This window comes from Epargyreus clarus, unplaced genomic scaffold (assembly GCF_041222505.1).
Source record: "Epargyreus clarus isolate Ecla_fem2 unplaced genomic scaffold, WU_Ecla_fem_2.2 ptg000034l, whole genome shotgun sequence".
Lineage (NCBI taxonomy): Eukaryota > Metazoa > Arthropoda > Insecta > Lepidoptera > Hesperiidae > Epargyreus > Epargyreus clarus.
In genome coordinates, this window is record NW_027332239.1 from 8,514,230 (window position 1) to 8,539,883 (window position 25,654).

General features: G+C 37.2%; 1 protein-coding gene across 1 annotated transcript in view; it reads right to left on the reverse strand.

Moving 5' to 3' along the window:
* Window positions 1–25,654, reverse strand: part of unc-13-4A (BAI1 associated protein 3) — a 148,758-nt gene that overhangs the window by 71,717 nt on the left and 51,387 nt on the right. Inside the window, exons 6-8 of the mRNA XM_073091465.1 lie at window positions 20,339–20,564; window positions 19,632–19,810; window positions 12,169–12,332 (exon numbers count right to left, since the gene is read on the reverse strand). Coding sequence (XP_072947566.1) covers window positions 12,169–12,332; window positions 19,632–19,810; window positions 20,339–20,564 — 569 coding nt within the window. The remainder of the gene's footprint in view (window positions 1–12,168; window positions 12,333–19,631; window positions 19,811–20,338; window positions 20,565–25,654) is intronic.

Sequence of the window (25,654 nt, forward strand, 5' to 3'; positions counted from 1 at the left end):
GTACCACCCCAGTACAGTTATTAGGTCGCTACAAAAAGCCAATAAAACTTTTATATACGACGTAGCTTAGCAGATTAGTGATATGGAACTGATAGGTATGCCATAACATAGCTATTATGAGTTTCGATCGATCAGACCTTTATTATCGTGATCGTTATGCCTATTGTCCCATTGCTGGGCATTTTCTTACAGAATGAGAAGGCCGTAGTCCACAACGTTAGCCAAGTGTGGGTTGCTAAACCTCATATTATTTTCGCTAATTCGATAGTATGTAAGGGTCAAATCTTGTAACTGGCTGAACCAATTGAGCTGAAATTTTGCATACTCTATTGGTTTCTAGGATTATTAAAACAATATGATGGAAGCCCTAAGATGGCAGATCAATTATTTTTTTATGTTCCTTCAGTTCATAGGTATCAAATGGGACAGGTCTTTGAGAAAATCCGCAAAACTTGATCCTCAAACCATGCCCATCATGTTGGCGAAAACAAGCTAATAGTGAAAATGAATAACCTTTAGTATGTCATCCCTACAGCGTCAATAATAATTAATCTCCAGTAATTGACTGAAGGAGTCTACGGCAGTCACTTCAAATCCGTCGGTAATGAAGTGGGAAAACAAACCAACGATTTTCAGGTATCAGTGCGCCTTAATAGAATAACAGCGATAGCGGCTTCAAGGTGAAGCTTAATAGAATTTTCCAGACGAATACTCAATCTTCGATCTCGGCTTTGTGATTGAAATACCACATTACAATAGACAACCCACTTACTGTTTTAGGAGTTCTTTTTGAATATTGTTATCGCGAAAAGGCGATTTATACATATTTGTGCCATTGAATTTTTTTATAAACCAACTAAATCAACTGATTTGTTAAGCATGACGTAGGCTATATTGTTATATAGCCTACGTCGTTCCCAAAATTTAGACGAAGCTAAGACACACGATATATACGCTCCGAAAATCATAATCTTATGCAGTGGATCAAAATACTTTAAATGCAAATAAGTTTAAACTTCGTGAACAATAAGTGACCACAAAAGTACGTTTCTAATAGTATAAGAAACTTAACTAAAAATGAATTAGATTAGTCATAATATAAGACCCTTTTTCTGTCACGCGGGTCTAAGCCTGCAGGTGTGTCATAACGCACCATAAATTAATTCACTGCTTTTTCATGACCCGCGTGCGTGTGGTACGCGTGATAAAAAAGTAACAATAAAACGATACCAGTAGCACGCGTGCGGGTAGAACTTGCGTGCTTGCGTAAACCCGCGCGACAGGAAAAAAACCCGTACGCAATTAAAATTTAAATTTAAATAGACATATAAAGTGACGACTCCAGCTTTTTCTTCTTCAAATTTCAACTTTTCAATTTAATACAGTCGCCCTATTTCGTCTAGGCGTACACGATATTCTCCGATACGTCAAATCCGAAATAGATTGTTTCCCAACACGTGCGGGACAGAGTTTGGCCGAACCGTAAAGCGACTATTGGATCGGCCACTAATTGGAATGTATCTGACCTTTCAGTGAAAGCCGCTACGTGACGTCCTGGAAAGTAGTTAGCTTTGGTTTATCACCAACCGCCTTTAGCAATGAACCTATTGGATACCAGTAGCACGCGTGCGGCCGGAACATGCGTAGGCGAAAACCCGCGCGACAGGAAAAAGCCTTTATACAATGACCAATTTATTTAAATTGCAGTTAAGACGAATGCATAAAGATCGTGTTATTTTATTTTAATATTAACTATTGAGTTTCCGTTTTCATATTTCAATTTTCAACTCAACATAGTTCGTCCTTTTCATATATAGTGTACCGTACATGATATTCTCCGATACGTCAAATCCGAAAGAGATTGTTTCCCAACATGTGCGGGACAGAGTTCGGCAGAACCGTAAAGCGACTATTGGATCGGCCACTAATTGGAATGTATCTGACCTTTCAGTGAAAGCCGCTACGTGACGTCCTGGAAAGTAATTAGCTTTGGTTTGGCACTAACCGGCTTTAGCAATGAAACGATTGGATACCAGTAGCACGCGTGTGGTTAGAACATGCGTGCAGGCGTAAAACCGCACGACAGGAAAAAGCCTTTATACAAAGACCAATTTATTTATATTGAAATTAGGACGAATGCATAAGGATCGTGTTATTTTATTTCAATATTAAGTATTGGATTTCCGTTGTCATATTTCAACTTTTCGACTCAATACATTTCCTCCACTTCATCTACGATATTCTCCGATACGTCAAATCTGAAATAGATTGTTTCCCAACACGTGCGGGACTCAGTTTGGCCGAACCGTAAAGCGACTATTGGATCGGTTACTAATTGGAATGTATCTGACCTTTCAGTGAAAGCCGCTACGTGACGTCCTGGAAAGCAATTAGCTTTGGTTTGGCACTAACAGGCTTTAGGTTCGTGTTTAACTATTTTTGTTGGAAAGTGTTTAAGTGCTTTTCAGTGTAATTAGGGTTAACAAAAGGGTATATGTAACATATGTGTGTGTTTGGTAAGTATATATAGAATCAGTGTGGTTTTACCACTACATTATTTTATAACGTAAAGCAGTTCTGCGTTTTGGTGAAAGGGTGTAGATGCCTGCTGACTTATAATGAAGCAGCATCTTAGTCATCAGTGGCAACGCGTCTGTGATCAGCTTCGAAGTAGGTGTTGTATATGTCGGCGATATCCCACTACCGCACTTTATAAATAAACTGAACGAAACGACTTTAATATGAGAATCACTTTTATTAACTTTTATTTACAATTTGGGCAGAGTAACGGCTTACACGACTGATTAAATGCGAATGAACCACGCTCTACCAGCGCGTGGACTTAAATACTACTCGAGTGACAAACAGCGTAAGAACTACCCTCTCACATCACTTGTTTTGTTATAACAAGTGACGTAATTCACAATAAATTTAACTATTAATAAAATAACATTATATTTAAAATATTGTTTTAAAAATACGAGATTAAATATTTTAATATTATTATAATTCATATAATTTATTTGGCATGACTAACAAAGTGTTTTGAAGTACTACCGGAAGTCGTCCATATTTTAATCTAAATATTAATTCCACATTGACAATCAAAATTAACATGATAATAATTAATATTATATATTATAAAAGGTCTCGCCGCCCATACGGCCATACTGACTCAGCGCGCTCTCTGCGCAATTCTGGTGTTACAAAAATAAACCCACAATAAATATAACATAGTTATAAAATGCCTTGCCGCCCATACGGTCATACTGATTCAGCGCGCTCTCGGCGCTTATTACAAATGAAATAAAAATAATAAATTTCTTTTGTGAACTTAAAAAAAAGAGAATCAATAACAATAAAACATTTTACATGTAAAACAAAAATATAACATTTCCTTGAACATAAAAAAATAAAAAAAACATTTTAAACTAAAAATAACAATAAAACATTTCTTTGAACATAAATATTTGTAAACTTAAATTAGAGATAAGATAAACAGTATTGCAATATGGTACCAGTAAGCCCCAGGATCCAAATCAAACCAACCATAACATCACCCATATTGGGATCAAGCTGACAATACCGGGACCGGGAAAAGGAAACGCATGGTGGCCAGCCAGCGTCAGGGAAAGGAAATGCGGACAAGACAACAACAACACAACATAACACAATAACACACATCGGGCATCACCCATCCTGGGATCTAGCCAACACACAAATCAGGCATCACCCATCCTGGGATCTAGCCTCCAAGACCGGGAAAAGGAAACGCATGGTGATCAGCCAGCGTTATGGGAAAGGAAATGTGGAAACATAGGCATCACCCATCCTGGGATCTAGCCCCCAAGACCGGGAAAAGGAAACGCATGGTGATCGGCCAGCGTTATGGGAAAGGAAATGCGGAAAGGAAATAAATAAAGCGTAGTTACAAATTGTTTCAAAGTTCTCATTTACCCAGTGCCCATACGGCTCCACGTGTGCAAATTTGCATCTTTTTCTTTTTTTTTTTTTAAAGAAAATAATTTGTTACAAAAATTGAAATGAAGGTTCAGCGGTCCAAATTGTGGCGTTGTGGCACCCAAGGACCACGCGCGCTCCCCGACCACTCACTTGCAGCAGGTATCGACAAACCGCCCCTGATGTCTCTCCAGCTAGTGCCATCTCTTACTTAGCGCACTCGAACCAACCCTCCACTGGCCATCCGCGGCATGGCCATCGTGACAAGTCAAACGTCCTCGTGTGCTGTTCCTGTAAGGCAGAAAAACAAACGGCGAATATTAGAATTTCCGCTCGGCCAATCCTGATTAACTTGTATTAAGGTTATTCACCACGCTAAAACTAAAAGACTAATGATGAATAGTTTATTTCAACCGTACTCAATTTCGACCTCTTTTACATTACTATCACTTTTCTAATTAAACAAAATTTTACACAAAATCGATCGGTCGTATTGTCTTTATAAGATTCAACATTTTCTACAACACCATTTAAACAAAAGAATTAGTCCCTTAACATTAAACTCAAACGCGTAAAATAAATTCTAACGAATTATTATTATATATACATTTTTTTTTTTTTTTTTTATAAACTCAAGAGCTTAGCTGACCAATTCCTTCTAATTACTAAAATTACTTAGACCAAACATCAAATAATTGAGACATTTAAGCACTACATGTGATCGATGGATACGCATAGCCCAGTAACCTCCTGTTACTTTTCATCGTTACGCAAATCCACTCACATGAATACACATAGTTTCTACTGAAACTTAACTTCCGCCATAGCTGCCCACCGCATACTACGGCTACACGACAACCTCTGTACAGTCCGATCAACATGTTTACTCAAGTTCTCAAGTCATTATTGTAACTACTTTAAATGAATGTGGTCAGCTTAGCACCAATTACCCCGTAATATACCCTATTTGTATGTAGAAAAATAAAATGACAGAATCTGGAAGTTCATAAAGGACATTAAAACCCAAAATTTAAATGTTCTAACCTAAATCACCTTCATCTTGCTCAATACACACCGTTAAATTTAAACACGAGCGCCACTGAACGCTACGGTATCGTATCTTCGCTGAACCCATATCACAAACACATCTATTGAGCCTTTACCAAAGACAACTCTATTCGCTTCATCAGAAAAAGAAACGAGGGACCTAATGAATCGGCTTGAGAGTACAAGCTTGGACTTTGGCCTTTTGATAAACAGGAGCAAAACTAAAATTATGATGATCGACCGTTCTGAGTCACTACAATGAACAAATCTGCTCAGCGACTTCGAAATCGTCAAGGAATTTCAATACTTGGGATCAGTCATTAATGATAAAGGAAACTGCGAAACTGAGATACGACGCCGCATCGGTATGGCTAAAACTGCAATGAACCAACTTACCAGGGTCTGGAAGGACGGGAATATTACTAAGCGTACAAAAGTTCACTTAGTTCGTGCGCTCGTCTTTCCAAATTCCTCTACGCATCGGAATCTTGGACGCTGAAAATAGCAGACAGAAAAAGAGTGGACGCATTTGAGATGTGGAGCTGGCGGCGAATGCTAAGAATCCCGTGGACAGCCTTCCGGACCAACGCATCCATCTTAAAAGAATTACACCTAGAGCATTCCCAACGTCTCTCCAGCCTGTGCCTTCACCGCATACTTAAATACTTCGGTCATATAGCCCGAAGAAATAATGACAACCTAGAAAAGCTACTGGTGACAGGCAAGGTGGAGGGCAAAGACCCAGAGGACACAGCCCAAAACGATGGTCAGACCAGGTATCGGACCATCTAAAGATACCGGTCAGCGAGGCGATACACCAGGCCACTAATCGCAATCTCTGGAAAGACGCTATAAAGCAAAGAAGTCACGATCCTCAGCATTGAGGGACCGACTAGAGAGAGAGAGAGAGAGAGAGAGAGAGAGAGAGAGAGAGAGAGAGAGTGAGAGAGAGAGAGAGAGAGAGAGAGAGAATCTCCATTGAGCAACGTGTAGACTTAAAATTGCATTAATACGACAACCTTCAGAAATTTTTCACAAGAAATAATGAGTGTACCCGCAAAATCGTAAAATTCGTAATTAAATTCTTTCCAAACAGTGGTCAAATACTGGTAGCCAAATTATTAATAAACCGTCAAGTACCTCAATTTTTAACACGCTTTTATTAGCTTGGGTTGTACGTTTCTATGTATGTATGTACTAACAGTAACGGAATCTTTGAGCCCGATTTCTATCCACTTTGAACGTCCAGTTTAATTAAAAATTTTGAAGTATTATCAAAAACCACGAATACACGATTTTAACATTTTTGTACCATTGTCCTTATCAATATCCTCAGGATTAACGATTTTCGAGGCGAGAGAAAGCGCCTTTTGGAGCGTTCAGGCAAAGTTACTAGATCGATTTTAAGCTTTGGAAAATAATAATTTTATTTCCCTATAACTCAAATGTACTGAAACATATCTATAATGCCATCTTGTAGAATGATTTTTTTAGGATTCCGTACTCAAAGGATAAAACGAAACCCTCCGCTGTCTGTTCGTGAGTCACAGGGCTTTATCTCTTAAACCGTAATAGATAGAAACTTGATTTTTTTTTTACAGACTGTTCATAATGATGGTCGCTATAACAACAAATACTACGAGGGGTGCTTTTCGAAAATTGATAAGTTGGAGCACTCCACGCTTTTATTTTTTACAATTATACAATTTACTGTTCCTTAATTGATTCCTAGATTGAAAATTATTTTCTACTTTTTTAGTTGATTTTATCATAAAAGCGTGTTTTTTAGTTTTTTGAACTATATTTATTAAAGTATAAAGTCACTTACCGAAAAGGCTCTTACTAACTCACCGCCTTGGTTTTACCAGAGTGAAAAAGTATCCTGCCTTATAGCGACCCGTAACATTGGCCCCTTTACGGTACGTTCGCGGTCAACACAAGTCCAGTGTCGTTGTAATACCACCAATAAGCAGCTATAGTAGATTCTTAGCCTGTGGACACTCAAACATTAGGTGAACATTATAAAATTACAAGATAGAAATAAATTAAAACAATAGACCACCCAAGTGGTTATAAGTATCAAAATGACAACGTGTCGCCCGTATGAAATAAACTGTCATACTACACCAGGGTCCACCCCAAAATTACACTGCTCCATACGTTCAGTCCCGCCATAATCAAAGCATCCAACGGCTGTCAAACGCTTTACCAACGGCATGGCTTCCTAAGGCTTCGTTCAAAGCAATCCCAGGAAAATCACCAAACACGCGCGCCAAATGTGCGCGCCATTGCCCCGAACCAATAAACGTCACCATTGATCTCCATCATGACCATGTGGACACGTAGGTCCATCCAACCGCTGCTGTCGGCGATATCCCACTACCGCACTTTATAAATAAACTGAACGAAACGACTTTAATATGAGAATCACTTTTATTCACTTTTATTTACAATTTGGGCAGAGTAACGGCTTACACGACTGATTAAATGCGAATGAACCACGCTCTACCAGCGCGTGGACTTAAATACTACTCGAGTGACAAACAGCGTAAGAACTACCCTCTCACATCACTTGTTTTGTTATAACAAGTGACGTAATTCACAATAAATTTAACTATTAATAAAATAACATTATATTTAAAATATTGTTTTAAAAATACGAGATTAAATATTTTAATATTATTATAATTCATATAATTTATTTGGCATGACTAACAAAGTGTTTTGAAGTACTACCGGAAGTCGTCCATATTTTAATCTAAATATTAATTCCACATTGACAATCAAAATTAACATGATAATAATTAATATTATATATTATAAAAGGTCTCGCCGCCCATATATATGTACTTGAGTGGCGAAAGAAACTCCGCATGTTCGCAATTTAAAATCTTTTAAAACTAAATACTCGTTTTATACAATGTTATGGGATGAATGTATTGTTTTATATTCTGTTTGTATGGGATGATATGTTCGCCCAGCGAAAATATCCCGCCGTAAATAAAAAAATATGCACTCGGGCATATTTGTGGTAGCAGCGATCACTTACCATCAGGTGGACAGCTATCTAAAGGCGATCTTTAACACATTGCCACTCCTAGGAACTAAAATGGCCGCCTAATGTAAATCAGGCGGCTCCCACCGAAACGCCAAAACTGGTTCACACTAGAAGTAATTTCACGTGTGTCGGTAATTTTTCCCGATCAAACCATACAAGTTCTACCACCTTTCACTCGTATTAATAACTCACATGAATGTGCAGTTTACATGACATATATAAAATCTATTCCCAGACAGAACATCCTAAACGAATATCGGATTGGATTAATTAAAATTAGGGATGGCGATTCTTTCCGAAAAATATCGATTCTTGAATAAATTCAAATTGAAGTGTGATAAATCAATTCACAAAATATCAGGTCCCAAAGAATTGATTGTCCAAAAATCAATCATCGATCTATTCAAAAAAAGAACGTCATCGAATTAAACAATCACTGCAATACGTATCCGTCAACAAAAATGTCTACAACACATTTGTTAATGTTCAATCAACTTCAAAAATTTTTTTATCCAAAAAAATAATCGATCTCAGCTTGCCATCCCTAATTAAAATGGATTGACCTTTATGACTCTTTGTTCGTTAGTTAACTCAAGCCCTGGATTAGATTTCTCTAAGCAATTTTAATGAAAGCAGTTCATTATTCTTTTGTTTCAGAAGAATAGTCTCAGTGCACATTACAAGTGCCCTTAGAAATACTGAAGCAATGAGATAATGAACGAGATTTCGATTTTATGTCCGCTTTATTTAATTTACTTGTATGCTATTTATTCCTTTACTTACATATAGGAGAAATAAATTGTAAACTCATCTCGGTTGCGATTCTATAAATTGAATTGAACCTAGTATATTATACACTATAATATCTATATCTAAATAGGCAACTACTTCTTTCTGTTTTAGCTGTCTGCGGAGAGTAAAAAAGAAGGTAATGTTTTTCGAGCGTAAGTACATAATACTCCTATGTACGAGTATGTCTCATATTTTGGCACGGCCTGAAGTCCAAGCAGCTTGATGGACTTTAACATAAAATTATGTGTCGCGATTCGTCTAAATTGCGGGAGTAATTCAGGCCACATTTTTCAGCACTGGTTTTTTTCATAATGTTGTATTTATTGTTGACGAACTTCAGTTTTAGTTTTAAAATAGGAAATTCATGATCATGTTCCAATTTAGACCACTTGGTCAATTTCCAACCTCAGAGAGGAAACTTGGCACATGAACTACACCGATTAATAATAGGTTAAAACGAAGTACAGAAAAGTAAAAGCTGTAAAAATAGTAAATTACTGTTAAGTACAAAAATACACCTGCGTTTCAACCTGAAAGCCTGTACGTGTAAGGCTGACAGGTAATTTGCTTTAGTTACGTACAAAAGCCTTTCTAGTTGCATAACGGACGTGGCCTGACATTTCACAAAAAGGGTGGTTTTAACCGAATTTTAAATACGAGGTCTTTTTTAGCCGAAAGGCAATGTTTTTCGGGTGTAACGCCTACAAAGTATGTACTGTCGTTAGATTTTGTTTATCGCAAAAAATGATAGGTTTTATGAACCTGAAATCAAACTTACTAAACCGTGCAAACATTTTTAAAATGTCAGCAATATTTATAGTTATTCACTTGTAACATAAATATTGAACAAAATATTCCATTTTATATTTTGTTTCGTATACATAATACTAAATATAAATTGTATACCGAAAATAATAAAATTTCCTAAAAACTGACTACTAAACTAACTAATAAGAATTTTGTGATCAAAGAAAATTTTGATATTTACGTGTGTTTGCTCTAAATCTTTCTTATACCCGTTTAGTTATCGAAAATAATCTACGTGAAAAGACTTAACAATATTCAACACAAAATCAATACTAAAATTGCGTAGAACTATAAAGAAAACTTTTAAAACCATAACAAATCATAGATGAATATTTTCAAAGAAAGGGTACATAAATTTGATACATTTCCATCAATGCTCGATGTTATTGGCTTTGCAAATAGAAGCCCCTATTTGCAAGGCAATCATGGCAAACACCTATTTGAATAACTACTCCGGGAGAGGCGTGCCGCTGCGCATAATTTGATACTTAGTTACGAGATCGAAGGGATAAGATGTTGCAGCGCTGTATCTAACTGCAACACTAAATTGGACGTGAAAGTTTAAGTATTATACAATGATATATTAAAACTATAGATACGTTACATGCCCACTAATAACACATACTTTATGCATTGCACAAGAAGGTATTTTGAGACTTAGACGACTAAAATAATGACGCTTAACGTGACATACGGATTAATTACAGAGTCGACAAATATCGATTGCCTGCTTTTTTATGTTTCAAGTTTTGCCCGCTAGTAACGTATCTTTAGTTATTATAACAATGGTCTAATGTATAAACAAGTAATTTAATTAAAAATAAAAAAACCCGAATGCATTGAAAATGCAGAAGTAGAATTTCCAAAAACGTTGAAATAAGCGTTTCATTATTTTTATCCAGAAAGCCAAATACAAAGTTTCGTAATAGGTACTTGCTTCAAAATCAAAAGATGTTCAAACAATCTGTTAACACATATTTTATCCCCGCAGTGCTCATTTATGGTATATAAAGAACCTATGTATAAAATATTAGCACTGTAAGTTCAGAGGTTTCGATGCCTTGAGAAAGAAAGACAAACATACCAGATACGCGTGAAAAACAACTCTTACTTGGCAGTCGTGTAAAAATACAGACGTTAAAATCTTATAGCTAGGATTTAAGAGCGTAAGAGTTAGGATGTTTATCGACTGATAATAATTAATTTGTAAAAGGCAAAACTTCATAAAAAAATGTGTACTGATTTTCTGGCATTAGAACCTTTGACCCCTATTGAGAGTCCTAATTTTAAACTATAAGGCATCAAAAACAAATATCGTAAATGACTCTTAGATATACCTCCTATAAAGAAATAACTCTTAAATGTTTTGCAATAAAATTGTATAAGATAATTTATCCCCTTACGTCATATTTTTATACAGTTGATCTTTTAGCAAACATCTGAGGAATTTATATTTCCGCCACAATCAATCTCTGCGATATCCTTTTCGCGTGCTATTTATAATAATACATTATGTTTGCTATTTTGGTAACAATGTCTACGCTATTGTGTTGTGTCAAAGAGAAAAATCACTATCTGTGATCACTACTCTGTGTTGTATCGTATGACGTCATGTCGTCTTATTGTATTGTGTATTGACGTGTGCAGTCATTTAGTATTATGTCTTTGCAAGGTTACACACATCGACTCTGTAGCGATTAAATCTCAGAAATACTGTAATACAGTCCTGACGTAAAAACACATACTAAGGATAGTATGATTTTTTACGTTTTTACAAAAAAAAATCCAATTAGCGCCCCTAGCGGAGTGTATCGCAAGTGACGTGTACAGTTGTCGACAAAAACAGTCGCGCGTTAGTAGCGTTTCAGACGCGCGTACAAAACGCGGTACTGAATCGCTGCGCGGGTCTACTCTTAAAGTGAAAGGTTTTTAGGTCATGGTCCAGCGTTGGTCAAGTGTAAATTGATAGACCATAAGTAAGCGCACTTAATGTATTGTTTTCACGTGACACTTTACAGTACAGAACAGTGCTATTTCTGAAATTGATTACAGCGGTCGGCAATTGCCACTTACTATTAAATGGATTGCACGTTCGTTGGCTACTTCTATAACGACCCGCGTGGCAAAGCGGACACCATATTTTTGACACCACGTGGTTTGACGCGCAGAGGGTTTTCGGTTCAATCCCCGTCCAGACAGATATCTACTCATAAATGATGAATTTAGATTTCTGTTCTGGGTCTGGGTGTTTGTGTATTCGTCTTTGTGCGTGTCCATGGCTCCCACAACACAGGGGATCCTAGTGTGGGGCTGTGAGTGTAGAAAGCGTCTAGTGGAGAAAGCGTCTAGCGTCTATATAAACGTTTTTCTACACTCACAGCCCCACACTAGGATTCCCTGTATCGTAGGAGCTATGGACATACAGAGACAAATACACAAACACCCAGACCCAGAAACAGAATCCTAAATTAATCATTTATCATATTCATTTATCTATAAGTTACCTGTTGCCAATTGTCATCATCGTGGCGACCAGCCTCGCGCGCCGAGAGCCACAGGCGCAGACGGATGCGGCCTTGCACGGAGGAGCGCTGGGAACGCGCCTCCAGCTTATACCAGCTCTCCACACCAGTGGATGGTATCTCTCGGAGAGGTATGTTCACGCAACCTGTAAAATTATCTCGGTTTAAATAAGCTTCAGGGTTTGTCAGAATCAACGCTTACGAAGATTGCTTTGGATTTAATAGAGGCAGGACGAACCAGGATTGAATTGTAGCGAGAACTGCAATTTTTACGTCTATTGGATTATGTTCGCGTTCGCCATTAAACTGACTGTCCTTTGGTTACTATCGCTTGAGCAATAATGCCAAAGTTACCATCTTGGGGCTTAAGATATTGAACAGTTGCTTAAGGCGCTCAGGCGTCTTATATGTTGTTTGAGCGGATGATGAACGGTATATTTTTATTTTATTCGAAAAATCTATCAACAGTTGATTGTTTAGCATAAGCTACAAGTACTAAATAGTTAACGATTAATTTGTCAGCAGTTTTGATGGTCGCGTTAAACATTTAAGCTACCAGCTGCTCTGCTATAGAGGGCAGTGGCCAATGAGTGGTTAGCCTAAAAAGTTCCCAAGCAATGTAGCCAATGGGCAGTCTGCCTTAAGAACAAAAGAAAAAGCAAAGAATATGAACAAGAAACTAAACTTCAGAGCTCCAATGCGCACCTCAAGGGATTTCTCTGTGAGATGTTGTATTGGCTTATGTTCTTTATTCTTCAAAAGTGGATCGAGTAGGAATATCGGAATTTTGCTTCCACTCTTGTATGTCCCTTTATATGCAAGATCGCAAACGAAATAACAGAGCTGTCGGGAAGATTTGACTTGTAATACCGTTTAAATTGCGGTCCTATGATGCTCTAGTCCCGATGTGGAAGGTAAGACCCCCACAGAGAAATAAGACTTACAGTGAAAATTATGTACGTGTAAATCAAATCGTGTTATTCAAAAAACTATAATGTACCTACATTAAGTAGATAGTGCTTCAACGTATTTGGGATTTGTATTAAATACCTGTGGCATTTATAACTTATCATTAAGTATCACTTGCTAAACGGTAAAAGAAAACATCGTGAGGAAACCTGCATACTTAAGAAGTTTAAACTAAAAAAAAAATCCAATGGTATGTAATTTCTAGCAATTCGCACTTGGCCAGTGCGGTGTCTAAACCTAACCTAACCTAACCTAATCATTCACATTCTGAGAGGAGACCCGTGCCCAGCAGTGGGACAGTAATGGGTACATGATGTGCAGGAGTGCAATTTCGTTTCATAAAAAAATCAAAGCATTCTTCTTGCTTCTTACGGTTATAGGATTCTATATCAAAATTGGAAAGAAGGAAAAATATTTTAATATAACACTTCTAAACTTTCACCTAGAGCACTTCCAATAGAAAACACTTTTCAATTCCACCGACATTTCTAAAGGATTACTCGCACATGAAGCCAAGTGTATTACGGCTTTTATTGCGTAGACTGGAACGTTAACTTTCATAAAAGGGAACTTCAATATATCTCGCTAAAAACAGTGAATACATTTATGTTTTAAGGGAGACCCAAAGAAGAGATTTATAAGACAGACAGGATTATGTTATAAGTCAAAGTCGTAATTTAATTGGAAATATTCTAGAATCTAATAAAAATAAAGTGTCTTTATATTATCTTCACTACTAGCATTTTCGATGTCTGTTTGCTTATGTGTAGAAGTTGTCTGATAGAAAATTCACTTTTAATCACAAAGTAATGAATGAAAGATACCTGTATACACATATACATAGAGGGAAAGTAAGATAGAGACATACACACACGCATGCTCGCACGCGCGCACGCAAGCATACACGCACACACACATGCGCGTACTAACAACAGCAGTCACACTACTCGCGAATAATAAATTTAAAAATGTGTTACAAACCGTATTCTATACATAAAATAACACTGAGAGCACAAAATAAATACGTAAATTGAAAACATAAATGCAAATTGATTATGCCAAAATGATTGAATCGAAAATGTTAATATCATTTTTAATACCCTTCCATTCGAAAGCAAAGTAAATGAAATGAACATTTCAGCGAACCGTGCGATATTTATTAATAGATGTGTAATTATTTTAACGTCATATTCGAATATTATGCGTTCATTATTATTAAAATCGTGACGCTATTAACAATGTACAATATTTAATCGTGCGTCATCAACCCATGACTATCCCATTGTTGGGCACTGGTCTTCTTTCAAAAAATAAACCCATTTCTTTAGACTACGCCAGCTGCTGATTGGTAAAGTTTACATATCTTAGAAAACCTTTTCCTACAGAACTCTCAAGAAAGCACTTTTCTTCGCGATGTTTTCCTTCATCATTAGTAAATGATACTTCATTTTTAATGGGCTCATAACTTCATAAAATTAGAGAAGCGTGCTTAGAATTACAATTCAGGCACCAAGATTGAGAGGTCGAATCAAACTGGCCTATTATTATTTTTCTCTTTGTGATTTAAAAGGCCGTAGGGCATAGAGCCAGTATGGTTTGACCTGTTAGATTATAAACTTGTGGATGCCAGTCAACTAACATATTTTCGTCCTCAGGAGTCGCTATACCTCTATGATCAGATTGATCAGCCTCAGAAAAATGCGTCTTATATATGTAGTTGTCACAAGTCAGAGATTACTTATAATCTGGTGGACTCCATTCTCATTTGGTACATAAATCTCCAAAAATATGTATAAGTTAAGAAAAAATATAGCATATTCCCATTTCCCAGGTGCGTAGAGCCTTAGTCAGCGCCGAATAATTTCCTATTCGGATAAAATCAAAAGCTTACGTCGCTTTCGCCTCTAAATAAATATTGGATCTGCGCTCTCGTCCATCAATCTTGTTACATCCAATTTTTCGAGAGGCAATCCTATTGCTATTGACGGATTCCGAGAAGCGCACAGGAGCTTTTAGCGCATAAAAGTGAAGTTAATTTGATATACATCAATTAATGGACCGCTAGTCACTAATGGACTCGAAGCCTATTTCAGAGGCTTTTGGAAAGGCTGCTCGAAAATTGATGGATTGGTAAAGCTTTTTTTGAAAATAGGATAGCACCGTTTTTATGTTTTTATTTGCAATGTTTGTATTTGCTTCTACTAAAGGAGTAATATAAAGTTATTTTAAGACTGAAGAATTAAAACTGGTGCTTTAAATTAAAAATAGGTGTGGCAGCGTAAGTAGAAAAGTTCTGCACGGTAGCGGTACATATTTAAGTGTAAATGCGTAGAGACCTAAATATTACCCTTTAATTAAGGAGGGTAAAGTTTTTGAGTAAATGTATGTAGGTATGTTTGTATGATACATGTTTCATTTTCTGACATGCCCCGCAGCCCAAGCGGCTTGTCGGATTTTAACATATGAGGTGTTATTGTATTCATCCTAATATGGAAAATACGTAGGCTATATTTTTTTATAAATATTTTCTAGCTTTTTATTATAAGATCATAAGCAAAATTTACCTACGTATCATAGTCAAAAATGTACAAGTATAATCCCGAAGGTTTTTGTAATATCCTTAGATAATATTTGCTGAAAGCTTCTACTAATAATCCCCCATAACGTCGCGACGTAATCAAGCTTTGCCTTTCCCTTCAGCGACATTTTACTGGGACGTAACGAAGTCTGGCTTAATATACCTTGGAACAAAGAGGAACGACGTTAGGGTTGGCACCTTTTTGAAAAATTGAATTTTTTCCTTTAAAAATGTAGTACTTTTGGTAAATGTATGATAAACGCGTTCTTAAGAATTATAGTATTTTCTATGTTACTAAGTCTGGCTTAATATACCTTGGAACAAAGAGGAACGACGTTAGGGTTGACACCTTTTTTGAAAAATTGAATGTTTCCTTTAAAAATGTAGTACTTTTGGTAAATGTATGATAAACGCGTTCTTAAGCATTATAGTATTTTCTATGTTACTAAGTCTGGCTTAATATACCTTGGAACAAAGAGGAACGACGTTAGGGTTGGCACATTTTTTGAAAAATTGAATTTTTCCTTTTAAAATGTAGTACTTTTGGTAAATGTATGATAAACGCGATTTTAAGCATTCTATGCTCCTATTATTTTCGCTGACTTAGTATAATATAGAGTTAAACTACATACTTTATTTATATGACGACATTTTTTTCGCCGATGCCTTACGTCTTTGCTCATAAACCTATTTCTCACTTTTACCTATACTTTAATTTGCGATGATAATATAGGAATATTTTTCTATACAGGTACAACCCTAAACAACGTACATAGCAAATCTTGCAGCTTAGTAACTAAAACATAAGTTAAAAGCGTGTCATCGCTATGTACTCGTATCTCGACACTTACACGTTCCGAGCGCATATTGTTTTAACATAAAATAATTATAGTTTAAAAACTAAAAACTGAATGGGACACAATTATAAAAATCGTGTATTGTCATTGGTTTTTTGATGACTTATCAAAATTTTAAATTAATCAGAGTTCATAGTGAGTGAAAATCGAGTTCCAAGATACCGTTACATATATACCTACACACAGGGCAAGCTAATAAAAGCGTGGTAATAAAATAAAATTTGGGTAATAAAATATACTCTTTCATCTTTTGTCTTTATACGCGACGAGGTTTTGTTGCGATAAAACCTTCCATATTAATTGCTTTATAGTTGTACGCAAAGATATCCGTCTCTATCATTTGAAGACCCGCGTGGCGAAGCCGTCACCATACCTGTCTAACAAGCAGACTGTTCCGGGACTGTGACGGGTTAGATCCCCGGCTAAATCGACGTTTCTAAATGATTTATTGAGATTTCTATTCCGGGTTTGTGTGTTTGTGTATTCGTCTTTATTTGTATCCATGAACACAGAAAAAACGCCTGTGTGTAGTAGTGTAGGAAATGTTAAATACGTGCACATTTCACAGAAGTACTGGCGGCCCTCCCCATTTCGGTTTGCACGATAATTTCTGACACGAACGTGCAAGACGTGTATTTGACACATATAGCTTAGCTTCCTTGCATATCTCTTATGGGAAAACAGCCTTAGGGCTCTTATACAAAAGGACAGCTCGTTACGGTGATTGTCGCTGACTATCGGCGGCATTCTCTAACGAAAGAAAGCGACTAGCGGCAGCAGGTGACGGTAGTCGCCGGCGACTACTCGCGACAATCGGCGATTGTCGTCAGTTTCACTGTTTCTCGTGTATTAGCTTACTGTTGCTCATATGTTACCACCCTTATTCTTTCTACTCAGTACAATACATCAACGTCATCGTAAGTTTGCTATGCGCGATAAAACTTAGAATACTTGCTTATTAATATGGAATAGCTGATTGTATAATGATTGATTGTTCATCGCTAAAACTGACTACCCAATCTTTATCGCATGTTAGATCGTGATATTGTAGTGTCAGACACGCTCATTCAAGTCCGAGGCTCGAATCCTAAACACATTATTCTGATTATCGCGTGTTTGAAATTAATTATCGGATGCTTTAACAATGAAGGGAAACATCGTGAGGAAACTTACATGCATGCGGATTAAAAAAAAATTATAAGTGTGAGGTCTACTAATCCGGACTTGGCCAGCTTGGACTATGGCCTATGGACTATGGCCTCAACTCCTCGCGCTCAGAGAAGAGACTCGTATCTTGTAATGAGTTGGCGATAACTAAAATACCTACAATTAATAAATTTAAGAATCGTTACAAAAAAACGGCAAGGACCAATCGACTAAATTAATTGGACTTAATACATAGTAGTGTACTTCAATAAAAACCGCTTGTGCTATATCAGAACACATAGTAATATGACATTAGTATGCGCTAAACTTTTTGCCATCTCAACATATCTGATTCAAATACGAATAATCTTATTAAACTTCAAGTACCTAACTACCTACTCGTATTTGTGTTTCATAATAAAGTTTTACGTTTTATTTCAAATGTGAATATTACCACTTAGATAAACGTGTTAATTTAACTCTTTTATACATTAGAAGCGAGTTGCGATGGTAAACTTTCGAGTATATTCTATTTTGCTTTCATGTACACGTTCCGCAAAGTTCCGCGAAAACACATACTAGAGAGTTATTCTCAGAATCTATATAGCTTATACTAAAATTAGAGTCAGCGCCATTTCCACGAGTATTCCTATGGAAGTCTATGATTTCTTGGGACATGCGAGTATATTCTATCTGTATCTTAAAAGTAAAGTGCCATCATTTTTTCCGCCAGCAGACATACATGACCAAAACGTTAAATATTAGTGTTTGTCCGTTCAATAATGCAAAAAAAAACATATAAGGAACTCTTTCCTCACACGCGTGAACTAATGTGTTTGTCACCCGTGCGTGTAGCATGTATGATAGGAGAAGTATCTATTGAACGACAGGTAGCAAATGGTACATATGCGGACCAGTACCCTTAATATGAGTTTTTACGTTTTTACAAAAATTACTGTTTTTGTATGTGTTTACGTTTTTGCCATACATTTCTAATCAGTTCCGATACAGTCCGCTAGGGACGCTAATTGGAAATGTAGGGGCAACTACATAAACAAATACAAAAAAACAGTATTTTTTGTTAAAACCTAAAAACTCATACAACGGGTACAGATCCACACACGAACATACCTTAATGACAACATGCAAATCTTTCACCGATTTTGAGAGGATTTATTCGCATAGGCTTCATAGAAAGTGACATACTCGTAGGTTACATGTGACCCAAAAATGTCTAAATTCGGGATTGCATAGAAACGAATTTACATGAAGTAATTGGTAGCAAGATAATAAGAATTGCACCTACTATATTACATAAATCATCGTCACACCTATTTCTGCCCCGTAACAGCAGCGTTAAGTGCTGCTGCGTTCTGATTAACAGGGTGTGGTAAAGGAGACATACTTTTCCGGGGTGTTCCAGCTTAGTCTTCAAGGGTAGCTGTGCTGTGGCCGACCTCAGGTAGGAATATCTAATCCTATCTGGGGCTGATTACAGATGTCCATGGACGGCAGTAGCCATTTACCATCAGGTGGACTGCATGCTCGTCTGCTACTGTATCATAGATAAGTATAGGTATCTCACCGCCTTGTAATTGAAGGAAGCCATTAAATGGCTTAAACGGCTGACAATTTTGTCAGCCATTCAATGGCTGTCATAATGTAATTTACGCGGAACAATTACGACATGCGCAGTTAAGTGGTGCAAAAACACGTGATTGAAGAAAAAGTGCGGAGAAATATCGTTTTATTCGTAAATGATCTAAAAAGTACCTACATTTTTCAAACACGAAAATAGACCGACAGACAAAATCAATCGTCAAAACTGGTTACATTGTCTTGTTAGGAGTGAGTAATCTTTACTAATCTATGTCCTATATTATACAAGAACTTACCGAGGAAGTCATCCTGGCTGCCTTGACGAGCGCTCTGGCACACCTGCTTGAAGAACCTGCCGAGGCCGCGCACCCCGCGCACCTCGTTGAGGCGGGACACGGCGTCCAGCACGGAGCTCTCGTCATCATGGTCCCAGATGTCGAGATGCAGGACATCCGAGGAGATGTCGTCGATGTCGCTGTTTTGGAAACTGTTTATGTGTAACATTGTACTCGTATATTAAATTATAACATTTTTTTTAGTATTTAAATAAAAAAGTTTTAAATGAAATAGAATAGTAGTAGTGCGCCTTAAGATAAAATCAAATCTTGGAAGTCGATTTTAACCTACTTCTAATTCTCGCATCGAAATTAAACTTTGTATATACGTAGGAACTTGGGATGACAATACTTTAATGGGATTTTAGAACTGATTTGATGATGAAGCCTGAAGATGGATACTGAAATTCTTGAGTGGCTACTAACCCTTTAAGTTAGTAATATACCTATATCAGTTTCGTTTCGATCGTTTCAATATTATTACGGATTGTATGATTAAAATTTGAGCTTTTTGACCTTTACAATTAACAAAACACGATCAATACGTTATTGAAAAACGTTGATCAAAACTAGAAATAACAATTGAAAAAAATCGTCAAGTAAATTAAGTGACAACTGTAACTGTAATTTGGTATTAACCATCAGCTATATAAACCCATATAACTTACAATTTGAAAGTCTCATTCCACTTCGGAGACAGCGTGTGCGGGCGAACGCTGGTGGCGCGGATGTACCGCGCGGGCAGCCTGCCGAGGCTGTCGCGCTGCTGGCGGCCGTCGCGGCGCTTGAAGCTCAGGCGAAAGCCGTGCTTGCGGCCCTCGTCCTCGGACGCGCGGGGCGACGCGGGTAACGACGCCGGCTGGATACCCAGCATGCAGTACGGGTCGCTGAACCCTATTGAGAAGCCTTCGTTAAAACCTTCAAATTCATGAAAGAACAAATAAGAATTGTAATACCATGTTCTGGGCAAAAATTTGAGGCAATTATAGAGCGTTTCAACTTTATCATAAAGTGGCAGACGAAAATTATTGAATCCGCAGCACAAATAAGAATTGTAATACAGTGTTCTGACCTAAATTTTAAGGCAATTGTAGAGCGTTTCAACTTAGTCATCTTGTGACAGATGTATTTAGATTATTCTTAAATATTCTTAGGCTCGATCCCTAACAACTAAACGCCTAATTTTATATTTTAGGCTTTTTGTTTTATACGATTGAGGTTATAAACGCGATTGAAGTAGCAAATCCACTTTATGATGTTATGATGATTTATGATGTAACATGTTAAAAAAGATGCGGCGATGTTATTCACTGGTTCTATCTTCTATCATTACCTTTCAAATATATGACCAATCTTGAAATTTGTAGACACGATACGCAACTTTTTGTATGTTAAATATGTTAAGCTACTTAATACAAATTCATTATTGACTACACACAATTCTAAATAAAACTTCAGGACAATTTAAAAACAAATAAGCCAAATATACAGTTCGATTTAACAATACCTACACCCATTCCAAATACTAGAGTTTAGTCGTTTTCCAGTGAGCATTAGGTAAATTAACTACCCACTGAACGAACAAAACTGCTTGAAATTCAATGCCCAAGAGAACAACGCGAGCGAGAGATCGATTTCTTCAGATTAAAATACGGTAAACTTTTCAAAGAGATCCTTTGTGTACTTACAGAGGCTTATTACTTAATCTTTTTATCATTTCGAAATGCTAATTACCCATACTCGGGACCGTTAACGTTTAGTATAACACTTCGAGATGAAACAAATGATGTACTTAAATATTCGTTACAGAGTAAAGATATTCGCAACGAGAATTCGTTTCTTTGCTCGCAACGAATGTGAACGTTTGAGTTGCATTATACAAATCATAGACAGAAGGTGGTAGAATCCTTTGTGGTACGACTCCGGCGGCACCACCGCTACACCAATTTCTACCTAATAACAGCAGTGTTAGGCGCTGCTGTGTTCCGGTTTGAAGGGAGTGGTAAGGGAGACAGACTTTTCTGAGGCGTTTCAGCTTAGTCCTCAGGGGTAGTGGTGCATCTGTGGCCGACATCAGGTAGGAATATCTAATCCTATCTGGGGTTGATTACAGATGTCCATGGGCGGCAGTAGCCACTTACCATCAGGTGGACTGCATGCTCGTCTGCTACTCCTATATTTAAAAAAAAAAAAAAGACAAAATAAAGGAGCATGTCAATTTTATCTCTTGCCATAATAAAGAAGTATAATTTCCTGATATAAAGCCTGAGAGTTTTACAAAAAAATCTCGAAGGTGTGTGAAGTCTACCAATTCGCACTCGTCCATCACGTCGTCATCCACCTTTTTTACTCTAAGGGGAGACCCGTGCTCAATAGTGCACCAATGATGTGTGGACGACGACTAAACACTGTAGTAACGATTTTTTATAATATAGGGTTAGTAGACGATGCATGTAGTCCACCTGATGGTAAGTGGCTACGGCAGTAGACCCATGGACATCTGTAATCAACCCTATATAGGATAGCAACGCTTAACGTTGCTGTTATGAGACAGAAATAGGTGTGGCGGTGGTGCTGCCGGAGTCGAACCGCAGAGGGTTCTACCACCTTCAAAATTCATACTTATACGTATACTTCATACAGGTATCCAATTTCCAATTACTTTCACAGCCCTATTTACAATGGAATGCAGAAAATCTACCATTTATATCATATTAAATGCACAGCGATTAAACGGAGGAATGCTGATTCAACATTACGGTTGGTTTTCTATTGCCTAAGGACCCTCGCAAATTTGCATTATAATTTGTCTACGGAAAAGCTTGCTCAGCTCTAGCGGTAATAAGATAAGGAATACTGATAAAACCATTTTCGTCCGTTGCTAATAGATTATTTCTATAAACTCGAAAGTTATGACACTTTTATGCTGGTGACATAAAATTCTTATTATTTTCTTCTATTATATGAAAAATGCTTTTATGACAAACATTTATTGTTAGAACAGAATAAAAGTATAATACTATATAGTACTATATTTTAATGAAACATATTTTGAATTTGCATTTACAGACATAGAGCGTGTCAGACGCATGTCATGACAGACAAAAAAATAATCTCCTACAAATACAGTATTTATATTTACTGCTACACAGTCGCACAATCATCGGCCGTGTCTGTCCAAATATTGTTTAGAAAAATACGTTTTTGTCTACCATGTCCCGTGCTATGCCTAATATCCAGAGATATTACGGGCCCTAAAATTAGTGACAGCACTTTGAATTACATCCTTCCATACTGAAGATGCACGCTCGTCAAGAATTGTTAGCAGGGCAACTCTTAGCAACCGCTTTTCAAACATGCACATATATAAAATTCTTATTTTCTTAGAAACTATACTGGAAAAGTAGGTTACAGTTACAGATACGTACGTGCAATGGCATAATAATAATAATCTATACTAATATTATAAAGAGGAAAACTTTGTTTGTTTGTTTGATTGTAATGAATAGGCTCAAACGCTACTGGACTGATTTTAAAAATTCTTTCACCATTCGAAAGCTACATTATCCACGAGTAACATAGGCTATATTTTATATGAAATATATTTGATGAATAGATTTTGAGGCGGTACAAAATTTGCCGGGTCAGCTAGTAAATTATAAAACTAAACCTGATGAAATGATCATTATAAACTACTCCATGTAACAAAAGGAACCATATCATACCTCATCCCGATCACAGATAGGATTGCTCTCCTCTGGACTAATATAGACGAATTAATAGTAAAACAATTACAACGCAGTAGATATATTTTCAAATTGATTAATACAAAAAGTGGTAGAAATATTAAACGAGATCCTACCTATCTTCCGTTTCCATTATGGAAAGCGGGGTCCAAAAGCAATCAAACCGAGTCGCCGATCAATTGCCGGAACGTGGCACTTGCTCCCCGCATTGCACGTTTCACAGTGAAAACTTTTACCGAGTCCCACCTACCTATGAACCTATTTTACCTACCTACTCTGAACATTAAAATTTGTACTGTTTTCAGTTTTTTTTATCTCATATGCAAACGAGTATAGTCCACTTGATAGAAGCCCTGCCATCCATGGACATCTCTAATCAACCCTTGATAAGATAAGAACCCTAGCCGAAGTCGAACATAGATGTGTCACCTTCCCTGAAATGAATATGCAAATGATATAAGTATGTCTCCCTTACTACACTATTCAAGCCAGAACACAGCAGCGATTAACTCTGTTATTATTAGGCTGAAAGTAGTGTCGTCAATACCTCCGGAGGTGAACCAGCAAAGGGTTATGCCACTTGCAAATATTTCTTACTTTATTTATTACTTTAAAGTAATTTATTGTTATTAAATGGCGAATCACTTTTTTATATAATATAAGAGTAGCAGACGAGCATACAATCCACCTGATGGTAAGGCTACTGCCGCCTATGGACATCTGTAATCAACCCCAGATAGGATTAGATATACCTACCTGAGGTCGGCCACAGATGCGCTGCTACCCCTGAGGACTAAGCTGGAATGCCTCGGAAAAGTATGTCTCCCTTACCACACCCTTCAAAACAAAACACAGCAGCGCTTAATACTGCTGTCATTAGGCAGAAATAGGAGTTCACCACCTTCAACTACTTATTACAAACTTGGAAATTACACCCTGTACGCTGATGATAATAATAATGGTGATGATGATAATGATCATAAAAGTAAGTCACAGATAGGCCACTAATATTGTAAGCATAAATAAATCATAAAGTTCGAACCTAGCGTAATATAAATCATAAAATAAATTGTGAACGAACACAATGTGCCTTCGCCGCCATGCCATTTAGGTACGTAACAATGGCAGGGACATTTCCGTACGAGCATTGTACCAGATATCAGAGAGCATTCCGGTGGCCATCACGCGCAATCATATCACACTAGGGCATTCATGTTACCATCAATTCATATAACAAGGCCTATACTCCGTGGTCGTATCTATACTTACTCGTATTGTGCAAAATTAATTTCTCATGACGACCCGCGTGGCTGAGCGTTCAGGCATAATTGTGAAAAAAGCGTGGGGTGCTCCATTTACAAGTATCAGGTTCGAAAAGCGCCCCACACTTTTTCCACAATTATACTATTTACTATTCCTTTATTGATTCTTAGATTGAAAATTATTTTCTACTTTTTATTTGACTTTATCATAAAAGCGTGATTTTTAGTTTTTTGAACTATATTTATTTTATTAATTTTTACGAGTACGAGCATTGTACCAGATATCAGAAAGCATTCCGGTGGCCATCACGCGCAATCATATCACACTAAGGTATTCATGTTACCATCAATTCATATAACAAGGCCTGTACTCCGTGGTCGTATCTATACTTACTCGTATTGTACAAAATTAACTTATCATGAAGACGCGCGGGGCTGAGCGTTCACCATGCCGGTCTGAGGTACAAAGGCTCGGATTCGATCCCCGACCAGACTGTTGATCTGATCTATCTGATAGATAAATTTATACCAAAGCCTATATTCTGTGGTCGTATCTACACGTGCAAAACTAATTTGTGGTCGTTTATCCTTGTATACTAAAATAATCAAAATAGGAGACATCATAGGAGAATCTGTTTATGCCACGCTGAGCAGCGTTAAGTTCTGGCTTTAGCTTATTAATCTTCTTTACAGGAGGAATTTTGTAGGTATTTTTGCAGAGGGCAGTTTTGAGCCTGGACTTCTAGCGAGCACACAGTATTTTTTATAAGAAAGATACATACAAGATTCCAGTCCACATCATAGTAGTGTGCTGAGTGCCACCCATAGACATTTGTAACTCCATTTAGGATAGGTATTCTACGAAGCCGATCACATATACGTCGTAGCCCCCCCCCCCCCCTCCTCCGAGACTAAGGCGATTGCATCTGAAGTAAGTATGCCGATATTAACCGAAACGTATATACGTAATACGTAT